The sequence below is a fragment of the Hippoglossus hippoglossus genome, chromosome 10 (assembly GCF_009819705.1).
Source record: "Hippoglossus hippoglossus isolate fHipHip1 chromosome 10, fHipHip1.pri, whole genome shotgun sequence".
Lineage (NCBI taxonomy): Eukaryota > Metazoa > Chordata > Actinopteri > Pleuronectiformes > Pleuronectidae > Hippoglossus > Hippoglossus hippoglossus.
Genome location: NC_047160.1, coordinates 10,086,286 through 10,100,483, shown reverse-complemented (window position 1 = coordinate 10,100,483; position 14,198 = coordinate 10,086,286). Strand labels below are relative to the sequence as shown.

The window sequence follows — 14,198 nt, the reverse complement described above, 5'->3', positions numbered from 1 at the left end:
ATGCAACAGTGATCTAAACTATCAATTTAATTACATCACCTTTCTCAACATTTTGTACTCAGACCCACTGATGGAGATATTGAGAATATAGTCAGCTGATTGAATGATAATAAAAATAACTATTGGCTGCAACCCTACTCAGTATTTTGAACAACTTTCCTTGGTAAATGTTAGCTTTCTTTGTTATCTCTTATTTACCAAATCAAAACAGAAACATGATCTTATCAACGGTCCTGGCTCTGCCATCATTTCAAATATTGGTTGTACAAAAAATGAATGATGTGTAATTCTTAACTCTCTCAGAAAGACTTTAAAGCAGAAGTTGTTCAGGCCGAAACTTCCTCCAACAAGTCTCTATGCCACTCTTTCTCACACCCACACCCACACAAACACAAACCTTACACATTCTGTACTACATGAGTGAAAATTAATTTATTTGGCCTTTTGTGGTTTACGTTCCGCAAACATTATCAAAACTGAAAAGAAAAACCCAGGTAAGTATGTGAGTTGTGTGTACACATATGTACATTTCACAAAGAAAAACCTGGCAGAATTACACACGTCTGTTTTTAATTATTATCGTTATTTAACATTTAGCAAAATGTAGAGAGGTGAAAATCAGAAAACATCATTTCAAAATACAGAATCTGCGTCCCAATTTCCACCGTTGAGAGTCACTTTTTCCCCTCAACCATAATGATGTGGTAGCCAAACTTAGTCTTGACAGGAGGGTCTGTGTAGACAGGTTTATCCATGGAGCTGACAGGCAGGGCAAATGCTGCATCCTGGAAAGGTCCAACCATCGATCCACGCGTCATCCATCCCAGATCACCCTGTCATCGTAATAACAGTCAGTTACTGTATACACCTGATATGAGTATCAAGCCGGAAATAAAGTGACTGAACACGAGCAACAAATGTTTAACTGCACTGAAAATAGTTTTCCAGTGCCTGAGAATACATGAGTGTAGTTGTGGTGCAGAGATGTTTAAAAATAAAACATATTGGAATAACTAACCATGAACACAGTGAGTAAAAAAGTAATAATCATCAGTCTTGAATTTATTACCCTTCAGGAATCATACTGAGGTTTCGGTCTGTATATCATAAACAGCATCTCCAATCCCATAGTTATAATTATAACCACCATTGAAGATGTCAGTAGTTTTGAAGAGCAGACTTTAGAAAAGACAGTGTCTGAATTCAGCTCCCAGGATAAACGACTAAATACATACATACAATGGAACATGATAAAAAAATTAAATTACAGAAGAACATCACTGTGAAGTTTTCTATGGTATAATACATGCAGTAACTGGTTTGAACCTGAGTAAAACTGAACAACTAATTATAAGAGCATGTCCTTACTCCTTGTCTTGCTTTGTCTTCACTGTACTGTGATGCCACTTCACTGAAACGGACGCCAGCCTTCAGCTTCTCCATCGCCTCCATACATTTTCCATGTTTTTCACAAAGGATGTGTCGAACCTAGGAACACACACAGTAAGAGCAAAGAGAGACCTGCAGGAATAAACAACAGGTAGGAGACAATAACTTTAGCTTTTTAATATCAATGCAGATGTTCAGCTTAGCAATGATATACTTCAGAACATTGCATCAGTGCAAGGCATCAAATCATGATTACGCTGATTCAGGCCGGCAGTTAATGTTCACATCAAACATCAGCACAGGGCACAAATATGATCTCAGTGGCTTTGGCCATGATGTGATTGTTGGTGTCAGATGAGCAGTTTTGATATTAATAGAACTAGTTGGAGCTGATGGTTGAAAGGCTGTGGTTACTCAGATAAGAGGATGTCACACCTTGTTAAAGCCCTATGAGAAAAATTGTCATTTGTGAATAAGGGCTATACAAATCAAATTTGATTGATTGATTGATTGATTGATAACCCCCCCTTACAACGTTGATAAGCAGTTGGGGGGGAAGCATCAATAAAATTGATGCTTGTCTATTCGTGATCTTACGGTTAAAGTCCTTGAAGCGGAAAAAAAAAGGCCGGAGACAAACGTTGAAAGTTTAATGACACTTATTATGGGCGTTTGCTTTGACACTGATAAGTTGCTTTTGTTAAATACATGCTTTTTATAATCCTTGAGAGGTAACACAGACATTTCACCCCACTGTCTGAATGTCCAGTTTCAGAAGATTTTACTGCAGAATATCTCCGGAAATAAAAGGCAAAGTTGGCTACTATGTCCTTACGGCACCCATAACGTGCTCATTTGAAACGCTGGCGTGGCCGGGGTTTCACAAATATCGGAACACATGGTGGGAGATCTATAGATTAGAATTGCGTGAGGTGACAAATGTGCTGACACGCAACTCTACCACACATTCACACTGTCACTGTGTAATAGGAACTCTACGGGGAGAGGAGGAGGAGGAGGAGGGGGAAATCCCTCCTCTCAGAATGAAACCACTGTAAAATCAAATGTTACCTTCACAGCGGTGCCTCCTTTGGCTGCTTTGTCTTTCTTATCCGCGTCTGCGCTTCTTGCGGCTGCTCCTACACAACATACAGTTCAGCCACAGCGACAACACAGTCACGTTCAAACATCAGCACTGCATCATTGCATGGAAACATGTGTGACAGGTTTACGCTACAAGCGGATAAATGTTGCTGGATTTAAACGTACGAAACACAAACACAGTGAATATTCACTCACCTTTCTCACTTTTACCACCTTTACCCTTTGGAGGCATTTTACTCTCAGATAAAGAGAAATTCACAGAAATGTGAAACAGAGAAAACTACCATTCGCTCAGGCTCTGTTGTGACATGCGCAGGTACCTGCGCAGAGAGCGCAAACCCCTCTCCTTCTTCAGCCAATTACTGGTAGATTACAGTTAGATAATGTCCACATCGCCACCTAGTGTCATTCACCCATACTGCAGTTCAGTAAGTGGTGTATTTAAAGGTAATGTTTAAATACCAGATTTTTCAAGTTGTTCATTATTGGACTCATATTGTTAGAAGCACAGTGAAACGTACTTATATGAGAAAACCTTTCTTGATGTTATCTGGGCTGTTTTAATGTTTCTCCCTTTCTTTTTTGTTATCTTGTCCAATTGTGAAGCACTTTGTAACTGTGTTTTGAAAAGTGATATATGAATACAGTTTATTATCACATTATATTTAAAAGTAAAGATGGGAGCTCACCTTCTCTAATTAAGGAAATATATCTTTAAATTGTATTCCTTCTACATTCAAGTTAATTTCAAGGTCAACCCTAGCCTATAATATCACAGTCATATATTTGTTACTGTCTTTTTAATGTGAGTAGCCGACTTAAAATGCATTTCTTTATTGATTCATTTAGCAGGGACGTAACATTACTTTTTCAGCATCAATAAATACTGCTGTAAATGTGCCAGAGTATAATAAACAGATTTAACATGTATTGTATTTTACAATGTTGTTACAGTTCTTACAATTTTGAAATGCATATAATAGACAATGTGTGTACTGTGTAGTAACCAAAATAGCAGCCAAGCCATAATTACATTTAAGTAAATAAATAACAGCTAGGGATGAATAATATATCAGGAGATAAAACAGTAATGCTTGTACAAATTAAAGGTTGTGTAAAGCACTAAACAAGATGCAAATTCTTATTTAACACAAATTATACAAAATGTAAGACCAGTATGAAAGACAAAAGAAAGATGTATTTTTTTCAAAATATAGTCTTAGAATAAGGAACAATAACCATTTTATGTTTATTATCATTTACATTTATCTGTAACCTTGAAACAGTTGTGAGCTACTGATAAATATCTTTTTAGAAAACACAAAAGCAGAACAGCTTTACTCTCTGACTGTTCTCCTATCCAATTTCAGTGTCGTGCCAAGGTGGTTACCACGACAACAGTACTCAACACAAGCAGTTACCTAGCGTCCGTGGACAGCTGCTTTCCTGTGTCATGTAGAGCCTCATGTATAACCTCTACATGGTTTTACTTGTTTAAAATGGAACTTTGTTCGACGGCTTCGGACAAAACATGGAGCAGTATGAGCAGGTCCTGTGTTTGGGCCATGGAGGAGCAGCAGACGTGTTCCTGATGAGGCATGTGGAGCGGAAGAGCCTGCACGCAGTGAAGAGGGTGAAAGTGGAGGAGACGAGAGCGACAAAAACCCAGAGGGCTGTTCTCCAAGAGGCTGACATCATCAGGAAGCTGGAGCACCCTCACATAGTGACATGCAGCGACGCCTTTGTGAGCTCTGACGGTGGATTCATTTACATTGTGATGACTTACTGTGATGCTGGGACGTTAGACGACAAAGTAAAAGATAGGAAACCAGGGGAGTTTTTCACAGAGGACACTGTGATGGGGTGGTTTGTGCAGGTGACTACAGCTGTAAATTTTATACACATGGCTAAAATACTACACAGGGACATCAAAACCTCAAATGTACTGCTGACAAAGCAAGGTGTGGTAAAGTTAGGGGACTTCGGGATATCCAGAGTACTGACCAACACAGCTGATCTGGCCTCCACATGTGTCGGGACGCCCAGCTACCTCAGTCCTGAGCTCTGTCAGGATGTCCCCTACAGGGTCAAGTCCGATATCTGGGCTCTCGGCTGTCTGCTGTACGAGCTCTGTGCTCTCAGGCCTCCATTTGCAGCCTCAAACCTCATGAGTCTGTTATACAAGATCACCAGAGGGGAGTATGACCCCGTGCCTGACGTGTTCTCAGATGACATCTCCTCTTTGATAAAAAGGATGCTCAGCCTCGACCCAGAAAACAGGCCGAGTGCTGCCTGTGTACTTAGCAGCGCCTATGTGCAGATTCACCAAGAGAACATCAAAGACACAGAGACTGACCCTGCTCCCGTGGGGAAGAGCTGTGACATTAATACAGGAGGGAAAAACTCCTCACTTGGGTCACAGGTCCTCAGCCAATCACTCTTATGGGAAGAGAAAGAACACACTATCAGTGATGAGGAGGCGGATTGTGATGATTTGTGTGTCGAAGGAAAGAACCACTGTGACTGCCACTATCCTGAGGACTTTGACGAAGATGATAGTTTGTCCTCTGTAGAAGACTGCAGCGGAGACTCAGCGTCTCTGATGAGGAGCGATTCTGCCGAGCCCACTGGTAATGTAGTGCTGGACACATACACTGAAACATCTTTTAAAGGTGGTTAAAGTCGGATTATTGCTTTAAGTTTAAGTGCCAGTACCACAGTGTAAAAATATAGTGTATCATTAAAGCAACACTACTTAACTTTTACTGAGCAACAGCGCCCTCTGCAGCCACACAAGGTGACTTTTCTGGGCTCTGTCTAAGCGATTGAAGCTGTTTTGAGGCTTGAACTGCACAGATTGCCTGCCGAGTTGGGTCCGGACTTTTTTCAGAGTTTGCATTTTACATATGAACCACGCAGCAGGTGATTCTCCACTCAGACACGTTCACGACAACACAGAAATCTCCAGGTGAGGGATGGAGCAGCAGGCAGAGGCAGTATGTAATCTATACATTTCGCTTTCGGGATCACATTTTTGTTTACAACACATCCACAGCAGTGTCAGACCTTATCGCCAAAAGCTCTCTTGAGATATTCGTTCACGTTTGTGTATGGCACCGCTTTTTGATCCTGAGATATTTGTTTTCTTTTTCTTTTTTTTTTTCAGTTTATCTTCGGTCATGTGATAGAAATATCATCAACACGCCCCCACTCACTTACAATGAATCCTCCAGAGGATCTCCTGCTGTGTTCTCTCATGGGCTCATTTGGACATTCTCCAGAGAAAGTCTAGAATAAGGCTCTCACTCTGGCATTTGCGTTCACACACTCAGTGCCTCTGGAGAATGTCCAAACATTATCCGGAGGTCAAAACACAAACAAAGCCACCAAACTCTGTCTAGAATTCTTCATCTGGTGAGGAAAGAAAACGCAGAAACCTCAGCGAGAGTCACAAGTGAGGGAACTCCAAAGAGTGGGGTCCCTCACATTATAATTATTATTATCTACTACACAATTAGATTGTATTTTATTAATGCACCAGAGCATAAGTATCGTTTCACAGTTGTAGCTTGTCAAAATGGAGCCAGTAACACCCTTATACACACAGCTCTGGAGTTTTTCATTCCAGTGGTTCCCAAGCCTGGGTCGACCCCCTCCAAAGTGTCACATGATAAACTTGGGAGATGATTAATGTTGTAGGAAAGATGAAAAACAACAGTCTCATATGTAATTCTGAAATCATTTTTAGGTTTTAATCCTCCCCAATCATTTGTTTATCTGTGAAATTATAGATTTACTTCTTTGAGCCTTTAAATTAAACCAACAAATACGTTTTGAAGTCAACTTTAAGAAAATACAGCTTTTTGTCAGGGATCACAAGCCAAAGAAGTTGGTAACAACTTGTTTAATCTTTAACAATGTAGTTTACTTATAAGTGTCATTTTTTAAATCTAATCCTAATCTGAAAAAGTTACTACAACTGTAAAATGAATGCAGTGCAGTGAAAAGTATACCATTTATCTCTGAAATGTTGTAGAGCAGAAGTATAAAGTGTCAACAAACGGAAAGTACAAAACTTGTTTGTTTGTTTGTTTGTTTGTCTCATAGGGCTTAACAAGGTGCGACCTCCTCTGTCCTAAACCCCAAACAAGAGTAAAGAAAAACTACCAAAAAACAACAAATAACAGGTGGAGAAAAACGTAGACGGACAGAAGCACAATAGATGCCGCGTGTAGCTGAACACATAAAAAGAAATTACAATATTTACAACATTGATTTGCAGGTGTGTCAATGTTTAAAGTATTTACATGAGAAAATGTCAGATGGAAATGAAGGGAGCAGCAATGACAATTGAAATGGAGGAGTTATACACAGTAATGGTAGAATATGTGAGGAGCCATATTGTATATCAAACAGTTTTTACCTCTTATATTGGTGAAATGTAGACTAGATACTTGATTAAACTGTGATTCACATTTTTAAACAACTATAGATCTTTGTATTATAAAGATGACTAAGAGTTTGCTATGGCACTGCAGAATTTAGATAGTAATCAGCAAAAATGATCTCATTGTGAGATCATTTTTGCTGATTAATCATTTAAGGTTTTGTTCACATTTTGAGATTTTAAGATTTTCTTACAAGCACCAAAAGTGGCATACAAGACAAGTTCAGTGTACTGGTTATAGTCAGGAAAGTGTAAAAAGGTTCTTAAAAACATGTATCCCATCATAACAAGCACTGATTCAATTTGTTTTTACATTTTTCTACGACTGTTGGTTGGACAAAATCTGCTATAAAGTTTCTAACTTGTTGAAACTAAACCGACAGTTCTCTGGCCTAATGAGGTTTTATTTGAAAACAAAAAAAAACTTGTTGAGTCATCATAGTCTGATTTAGCATCACACAGTATCAATCATTACAAAATTATATAAAATGTATTGTATCACAAAGAGCCCCTAAGGTCCTGACAGGGTAACGTTTATTTTTTTATCCTTATCACAAGATAATAACTTGTTCAAACAAGATAAATAACTTTGTTTCAAGGTAATAATAAAACTTGATTTGCTGAGTTCTCTCCATCACAGTAACTGTGTGCATCTGAAGTTGCATATACATTTCTAGTAAAATATATTGTGTGCAAAAGATAAAAAATATCCCCATTTGGGACTTAAGGGGCTCTGTAGTATCCGTGTGAAGCTCAGCAAGCCTATTTATTCTTTTGTCTGTGAACTATTTTATTCACCTTTGTGCCCTTTCATCAACATTTGGTAGTTTTACAATAAGTTCTTCTAAAAACGGTTTTATGATCAACCACAAAAGCCTTCAGTCTTGGTATCTTTTATTCTGGTACAACAGTGGCAATCACTCAGCAGGTTCTTTCTCTCTCAGCCTTTCAGGAGGTTCCTGAAATTTCAGAACAAGCTGACTATCCAGATGACTTTGAGGAAGATGAGGAGAGGGAAGATCATGGGGATGAAGCAGACCCAGCCCCGGCTTTGGCTCATCAGCAGCCACATGATGATGGAGTGGACGAGTTTCAGCTCTGTGATGCTGGAGGACTGACCATTACGCTGAAAGCACTCAAGGAAAATGGCTGACAACATCACTACAGCCTTAAAAATCTCCCATCACAGTGGAGCACCATCTGAAATACAGAGAAACAGGAAAGATATCGGGCTTTCTCTGTTGTGCCTGAAGTTTTACTTGATGCTCAAAAACAGAAGTTTAGCTCATTGCAGCTGTTCAGTGACGTAAATACTCCTGAAAGCAGTTTCTATCTTGCATCATGAGAAGTGATGTAATGGCAGCATAAGCTACTAGTTGTTGCAACCACAAGGATATACAATATAATTTACTTTTTAACAGGGCTTCCAAATATTTAATTTGGTTCCAAAAAGTATTATGCATATATACATAAATACAATATGTTTCAATTCTTCATACTGTATGTACTTTATTCTCTCAATTTTAATTTTCACAGTTTTTTATCTGTTGCTGCACATTTGACTGAAACATCTTTTCTTCATTTTTATCCTTGGATCAAAATTAGATAAAAGCACAAATATTCATGTGGTTATGACTTTGAAGGAAGTATGTGGTAAATGGAGCTCACCACAAAGATGATAACACATAATATGAGAAAGACATTACCCAAAAAAATGGAAATTGGACTCTAGAGTACAGGTATGTGTACAATGAACAAAAATGTAATTAATTTAAAACAGTTTTTGTTGTTTTGGCCTCAAAAGCTGAATACTTGTTACTTTATCACTTAATTCGAGTGTAAGTTGCCAATAAGCCTTTTTATTTGTTATTTTATTGATGGAAAAAACGATGCCCCGATGCGAATTGACCAAAATAATAACTGTGACAGCTTTTTTTTGTTTGTATTTGAACATACACAAAACACTTCATCTGAACTGCTGCTTCAGTTTTGATGGAGATCTTTATTTTTTTCCTCCGTGAGTTATCCCAGGATAAACAACACCTTCACACGGATACAAATGCATCATGGGAGGAACACGCAATAGAATGTAATACTATTACTAAACCTATGTTCAGATGATCATTCTTCTTATCTCCTTTTTATGCCTCCGCGCCGAAAACGGAGACATCATTTTTTCAGGTTGTCCGTCCGTCCCATTCCCGGGAACGTGATATCTCAAGAATACCTTGAGGGAATTTCCCTTAAATTTGTTACAAATATTCACATGGAATCAAGAATGAACTGATTCGATTCTGGGGGTCAAAGGTCAAGATTTTCTTATATTTTTCTTGAACATGATATCCTAAAATTAGCTTAAGGGAATGTCTTTAAAATTTGGTACAAACGTTCACTTGGACTCAAAGATGAACTGATTACTTTTTGGTGCCTGAAGGTCAAAGGTCAAGGTCACAGTGACTTCACGTTTCTGTGAAAAACTAAAGAAAGCTTTGCACATTTGGCGGAGCAGGTGCGCAGGAGAGGGACAAGTTGATCAAAAACTGCAAAAACAGCTCCCGCACACTTATTCACCATTTCAGGACCTCATCAGGCAAACATTTTGTGATAACGAGAAGCCATCTTAATTTGGGAGCGGCCACAGATCCACCACCCAATCACATTCCCTGTGCTGAAAAAAACCACAGGACAAAATTAAATCAAACAAGCATGTTTACAAAATGAACACAGCTTTTATCATTTATAGGGGCTATGACATTAGCATGTTAGGGATACATGCCATGGTACTCACACATGTGGCTTTGGCCCCTCTTTAGTCATCTTTAGGATTCATCATTTGAAGCTGTTGTCCTTAAAAACACACTTGGAATGAAATGATCATTAGTAAAAAAGTGTAGGATTTAAAACTCTTTTATGGCAAATGTTCCCAAAAAGTATACTTTCTGACACACACACACACACACACACACACACACACACACACACACACACACACAGTACACTGCATGCACTCTGAAACAACAGGCAGGTAAGATGTGAAGCAAACAAGATTTGAATTTGGCAAGCTCAGCGGAAATGTAAGATTCATATTTTATCAAACACGATCTCTTTCAAGTTGACCAAAGTTTTCGCACCGTCAGCAGTCTCAGGTTCACCCACGTTACATTTACAAGCAATACAACATAGGCTTTCCATGAGTTGATACTGTCTGCACACACCACGGCAGAGGTCTTTTTCTGTGTCTCTCTACCACACACAGAGGTGAAACATTTCCCATCTGAGCAGAAAGTCGAACCGCATTAATCATCAGACGTCCGTTTGGGGAGATGATGTCATTGTTCAGTGTTCACAAGCACTGTCCACAGTCTACACCAAAAATGGACTGCTGAATGGGCCCTTGAGGTCACAGGGTCTCTACACCTGAACCTCTCGTCGTATAATGTACTGGAGAGTTCCATTTTTTGTCAAAACATTTGCAGTTTGAAGAAGTCACAACATAGAAATGATTGTGACAACTTCATGAATTGTGTGTTTCTGGGGGAATGCAAGGACAGAGAGTCTGTGAGGTTACAATGCCCAGGGGCCCATCTTCTCATGCCCTTCAAAATTAATGAAACAGAGCTACTCTTGTGCAGCCAGCTCCGAGCTTTATCGGGTCTCCTTTCAGCAGTTGTAAAATTGTAAAATCTACTAAACTAAGTCAAGATTAAACTGTGGAACTTGGTCTTGGAATTGTCACAGCAGACACATGACTGGAGATACCTTTTCTGCCCTCCTGGGACTTTTTCTCCGTGAAAAGATTCCCCAGTCATCCACAAACTCACACCTGCAGACTCATCTGATTCCTCATCCACTGATGGTGTTACAGACAAGAGCACCCCAGTAACTTCCATGATGACAGATGTACACTTTTTAACCACAGCCACACATTATGATGCAGTGTGAGTCAGGAAGTCAAAGCTCCACAAAGATCGTAAGAGATAGAGCAGATAACGTTTAGAAGAAATGCACATTTTTTAAAATAAATATTCAAATCAAACTGTAGTTTCTATGTTAATGATATCTTGTGTTGAGGTTCAGTACAGTTTCAATTTATTTCCATCGTGCCAAATTACGTCATACATTATCTTGACTTTGAAACCATACAATACTATGAGAGAAACTCAGCAATTCACACAATGAACAAACGCTGGGAGACAGTGGAAAGACAAAACTCCTTTTTAACGAGAAGGAACCTCCACACCCAGACTTGGCTACACGTAAAATCAACTAAACTAAGTGACTGAGATTAAACTGTGGAACTTAGTCCTGGAATTGTCACGGCAGAGTGGAGATATTATTTCTTCCGTTTTAGGGACTTTGTGAAAAAATTCCTCTGTTGTGCCCACAGCAGTAGCCCTGTTCTCCTCAGTCATCTGCACACATATCTAACTCCTCATCCACTGATGATGTTACAGACAAGAGGTAGTTGCTCGTTTTTCAACTGCATTCCAATCCCATCCCCTGATTGCTTTTGCACGACTCTGGCTCCAAATGTACGTGATAGTAGTGTTTGTATCCTGGATATTTAAGCTTCGTGTCTTTATATACAGTCTAAGATTTCAAGCAATTCAATTAATCAGAATGTAGATTTTCACATAACTTTGTTGTTGAGTTGTTCAGTCAGATGTCACTTAATTAATACTTTCATTGAGTCAACGTTAATAAGCTATGTTACATGCGGCAGTAACGTAGTATTATTGCCATAAAGGTTTGGATACTGGCCTTTTTTCAACCTATTAAGGAATTATTTTACTCTTCTAGAAATTCAAATATCTGCAGCCCAGTCCCACACTGCTGTTGCAAACACTGCAGATTTATGATTTTGACACTGATACAAGTCTGCAGTGGACTGAATTTATGTGAACTGCTATCAACAGTGTAGTTTGAGATTGTCACCTTGAATATGGCTGTTGGGAAAGAAAGCCCCTTTTATATGTTACAAGTGGTTTATTTCTTTCAGTACATCAGTTCTTGTTGAGGTCAGATGTTTCCACCTGCTGCACACTGCATAGACTTCAAGTCCCAGTCTTAGCTGCTTGACTTTAGTGAGCTGATGTAACATTATCCGTCTTCAATGGGCTAAATAGTATTTAAAGTCTGTCAGTAAACTTTAGACTTTTCATTACCGTGGGAATTTATCACGCAAATTTATTTTCCTCTCATAGTTACATTGTGGATCACTGGTGACGGCTATGTGTGGCCTGATACCCAGAGAGCTGCAGAGACCTTGAAGGTCTTGAAAATTACTTAGGCCCCGATGCTTCAAAGCTTCTACCATTGCTGTGATAATGGTGGGATTTTGGTTTGAAGTTGCTTGAAGACCTTGTTACTCTTAATTCAAGGCTGTCTGATATAACATTATATTACATTATTAACACACAGCTGGGAGTCTACTGTGCTCCCACAGAAAAACTGTTGATGTCTTACATAAATGTAGGACCACATTGTCATGTGACAGCTGCTATGACACAGATCTGCAACATAGAGTGTTTTTTAAAGATGGATGACATGTAAGTTCCAAAAAGCGAAGCAAGAACATCTCAATCTACCCCTGGTGGCTGGCTGCAGTATAGGTCATAAACCCTGTCTTAAAAAGTACATTTTAAATAACCTAATTCCCAAAGATGATTTTTGTCATTTTATCTAACATGTTGGCATTGGTTCCCAAACCAGAGTGATTCACGTGAAAAATTAAATAATCAGTCATAATAACAAACGTCAGTTCTATTTTGAATGCTTTTTTTGTTTTGCCTTTCAAAATCACTAAGGTCTTTTTTTTCTATTGGCATTGCAGAGACTCAATTCATCACATTATTGCTCAATCAGACACGCTTCAAGCTGATATTGTACATGACAGGCCATGTGTGACATGGCCTGTGGCTATTATTTCCCCTTATTAAGTTTCATTGAACGTACTTTACTACTCTCATCACTGACCACAGTTTGAGCAAGGGGATATCCCAACATGTCTGGCTTTCTTTCTAAATATCTGTTGCAAAGATAGACCAAAAAAAAAACTAGCATATTTCATCAGTATTTTCTAATCCACTGTTTCCAAGAAGAAACTATGAGCTCACCCTTAGTTAAATGATTACGTTGTACCGTTATACAAAAACATGACCAAATATTTCCTGACCACAGAACCTGACTCGTGACAATGTTTTCTGAGTTAAGGAGGGGACGAGGGACAGAGGGGTCTCTGTACTTTCTATTTATTTTTAGACCATTCAATACTTTGCTCTTGATTGTGGTTCCTCTGGTCAAAGACCCCCCCCCCAAGTTATCTCTTGCATTCATGTATTGTTGACCACACAGTGTTGACCTGAAACAAACTGCAAACTGATTAATTTGTTTAAATGTCCAGTGAATAAACACTATCACTGAATTTTTATAGCTAAAAAGCTAACTTTTTAACTGCATGCAATAAGTTACAGTGGTGCTGTGAAGATGATTCTGTTCACTTTTTATATCTGAGAAGTTAGGTTGTTCAGTTCCAGTTAGAAATAACATGATTTCTACAAATTAACACAACAAAATAAAGTTTGATGTTGCTTGTCTGTGGCTCTTGTATTAATTTTAATGCAAAGGCTTAATATCTTTCGAGAAACTACATATGTAGATGATGTTATTGTCAGATCTTATTGAAAAATAAAGCGAAGCTTGTTGGAAATCATTTACCATAAAATTTGAGATTCAGGTCTCATGTACAATTTGAGCGTTACGTAGCAATCACATTTTTGACTGATCATTTGTATTTCCAGGTAGGTGGAGGATGCTGACATCAGTGACTTCCTTTTTCTGTGTATATAAAGAATGGGCAGAGACACATCACATCAGTAGTCACACTTAAGACAACCAAAATAAGCTGTGAAGGAAGAGCGAGAGAGAGCGAGAGAGCGAGAGAGCGAGAGAGAGAGTGATTGAGATCCCTGCAGTATGATTAAGTCTGTGTTTGCCCTTGTTGTCCTGTTGCATTTATGCTACAATGCTGAGTCAAACTTCAACCTGAACGTGGAGATAATGGACAGACTGGAGCAACTCCATCAACTCTACAAACAAAAAAAAGTCAATATCACATCTGTAAGTATCCACACTTCATTTGATTTAATGCTCTCATGTGTCTCCTGTGTCTTCACTCTTCATGACTCTTCATTTCATCCTCTGTCAATTAAAGTGGTCACCATTACTAAGTACATTAATGATATTAAATTCTGTTCCT

General features: G+C 38.7%; 2 protein-coding genes across 3 annotated transcripts; one reads left to right on the top strand and one right to left on the bottom strand.

The window, feature by feature from the left end:
- Positions 1 to 408: 408 nt before the first annotated feature.
- On the bottom strand, positions 409 to 2,846 carry pin4 (protein (peptidylprolyl cis/trans isomerase) NIMA-interacting, 4 (parvulin)). Of its 2 annotated transcripts, none has more exons than XM_034598629.1 (4): positions 2,689 to 2,846; positions 2,461 to 2,528; positions 1,369 to 1,488; positions 409 to 833 (listed from the first exon to the last, which is right to left on the bottom strand). In XM_034598629.1, exons 1-4 carry the CDS (start codon positions 2,723 to 2,725, stop codon positions 675 to 677), a joined length of 384 nt encoding a protein of 127 aa, XP_034454520.1. In that variant the 5' UTR covers positions 2,726 to 2,846; the 3' UTR covers positions 409 to 674. The 2 variants fall into 2 exon arrangements, with proteins under 2 accessions (XP_034454520.1, XP_034454521.1); XM_034598630.1 differs by having other exon boundaries at positions 554 to 833; positions 2,461 to 2,522; positions 2,689 to 2,827.
- Positions 2,847 to 3,865: 1,019 nt separating this feature from the next.
- nek12 (NIMA-related kinase 12) lies at positions 3,866 to 8,835 on the top strand. Its single transcript, XM_034598391.1, has 2 exons — positions 3,866 to 5,123; positions 7,885 to 8,835. The coding sequence occupies exons 1-2, from the start codon at positions 4,025 to 4,027 to the stop codon at positions 8,091 to 8,093; spliced, it is 1,308 nt and encodes a 435-aa protein (XP_034454282.1). The 5' UTR covers positions 3,866 to 4,024; the 3' UTR covers positions 8,094 to 8,835.
- Positions 8,836 to 14,198: the final 5,363 nt, after the last annotated feature.

Bases quoted from the DNA above. Each gene is read 5' to 3' on its own strand.
- pin4 (XM_034598629.1), bottom strand. From the start codon at position 2,725: ATGCCTCCAAAGGGTAAAGGTGGTAAAAGTGAGAAAG. The intron at 2,529-2,688 runs GTGAGTGAATAT...TATGTTGTGTAG, and splicing joins AGGTGGTAAAAGTGAGAAAG to GAGCAGCCGCAAGAAGCGCA. The intron at 1,489-2,460 runs GTAACATTTGAT...GTGTGTTCCTAG, and splicing joins AAGGAGGCACCGCTGTGAAG to GTTCGACACATCCTTTGTGA.
- nek12 (XM_034598391.1), top strand. From the start codon at position 4,025: ATGGAGCAGTATGAGCAGGTCCTGTGTTTGGGCCATGGAGGAGCAGCA. The intron at 5,124-7,884 runs GTAATGTAGTGC...TTTCTCTCTCAG, and splicing joins CGATTCTGCCGAGCCCACTG to CCTTTCAGGAGGTTCCTGAA.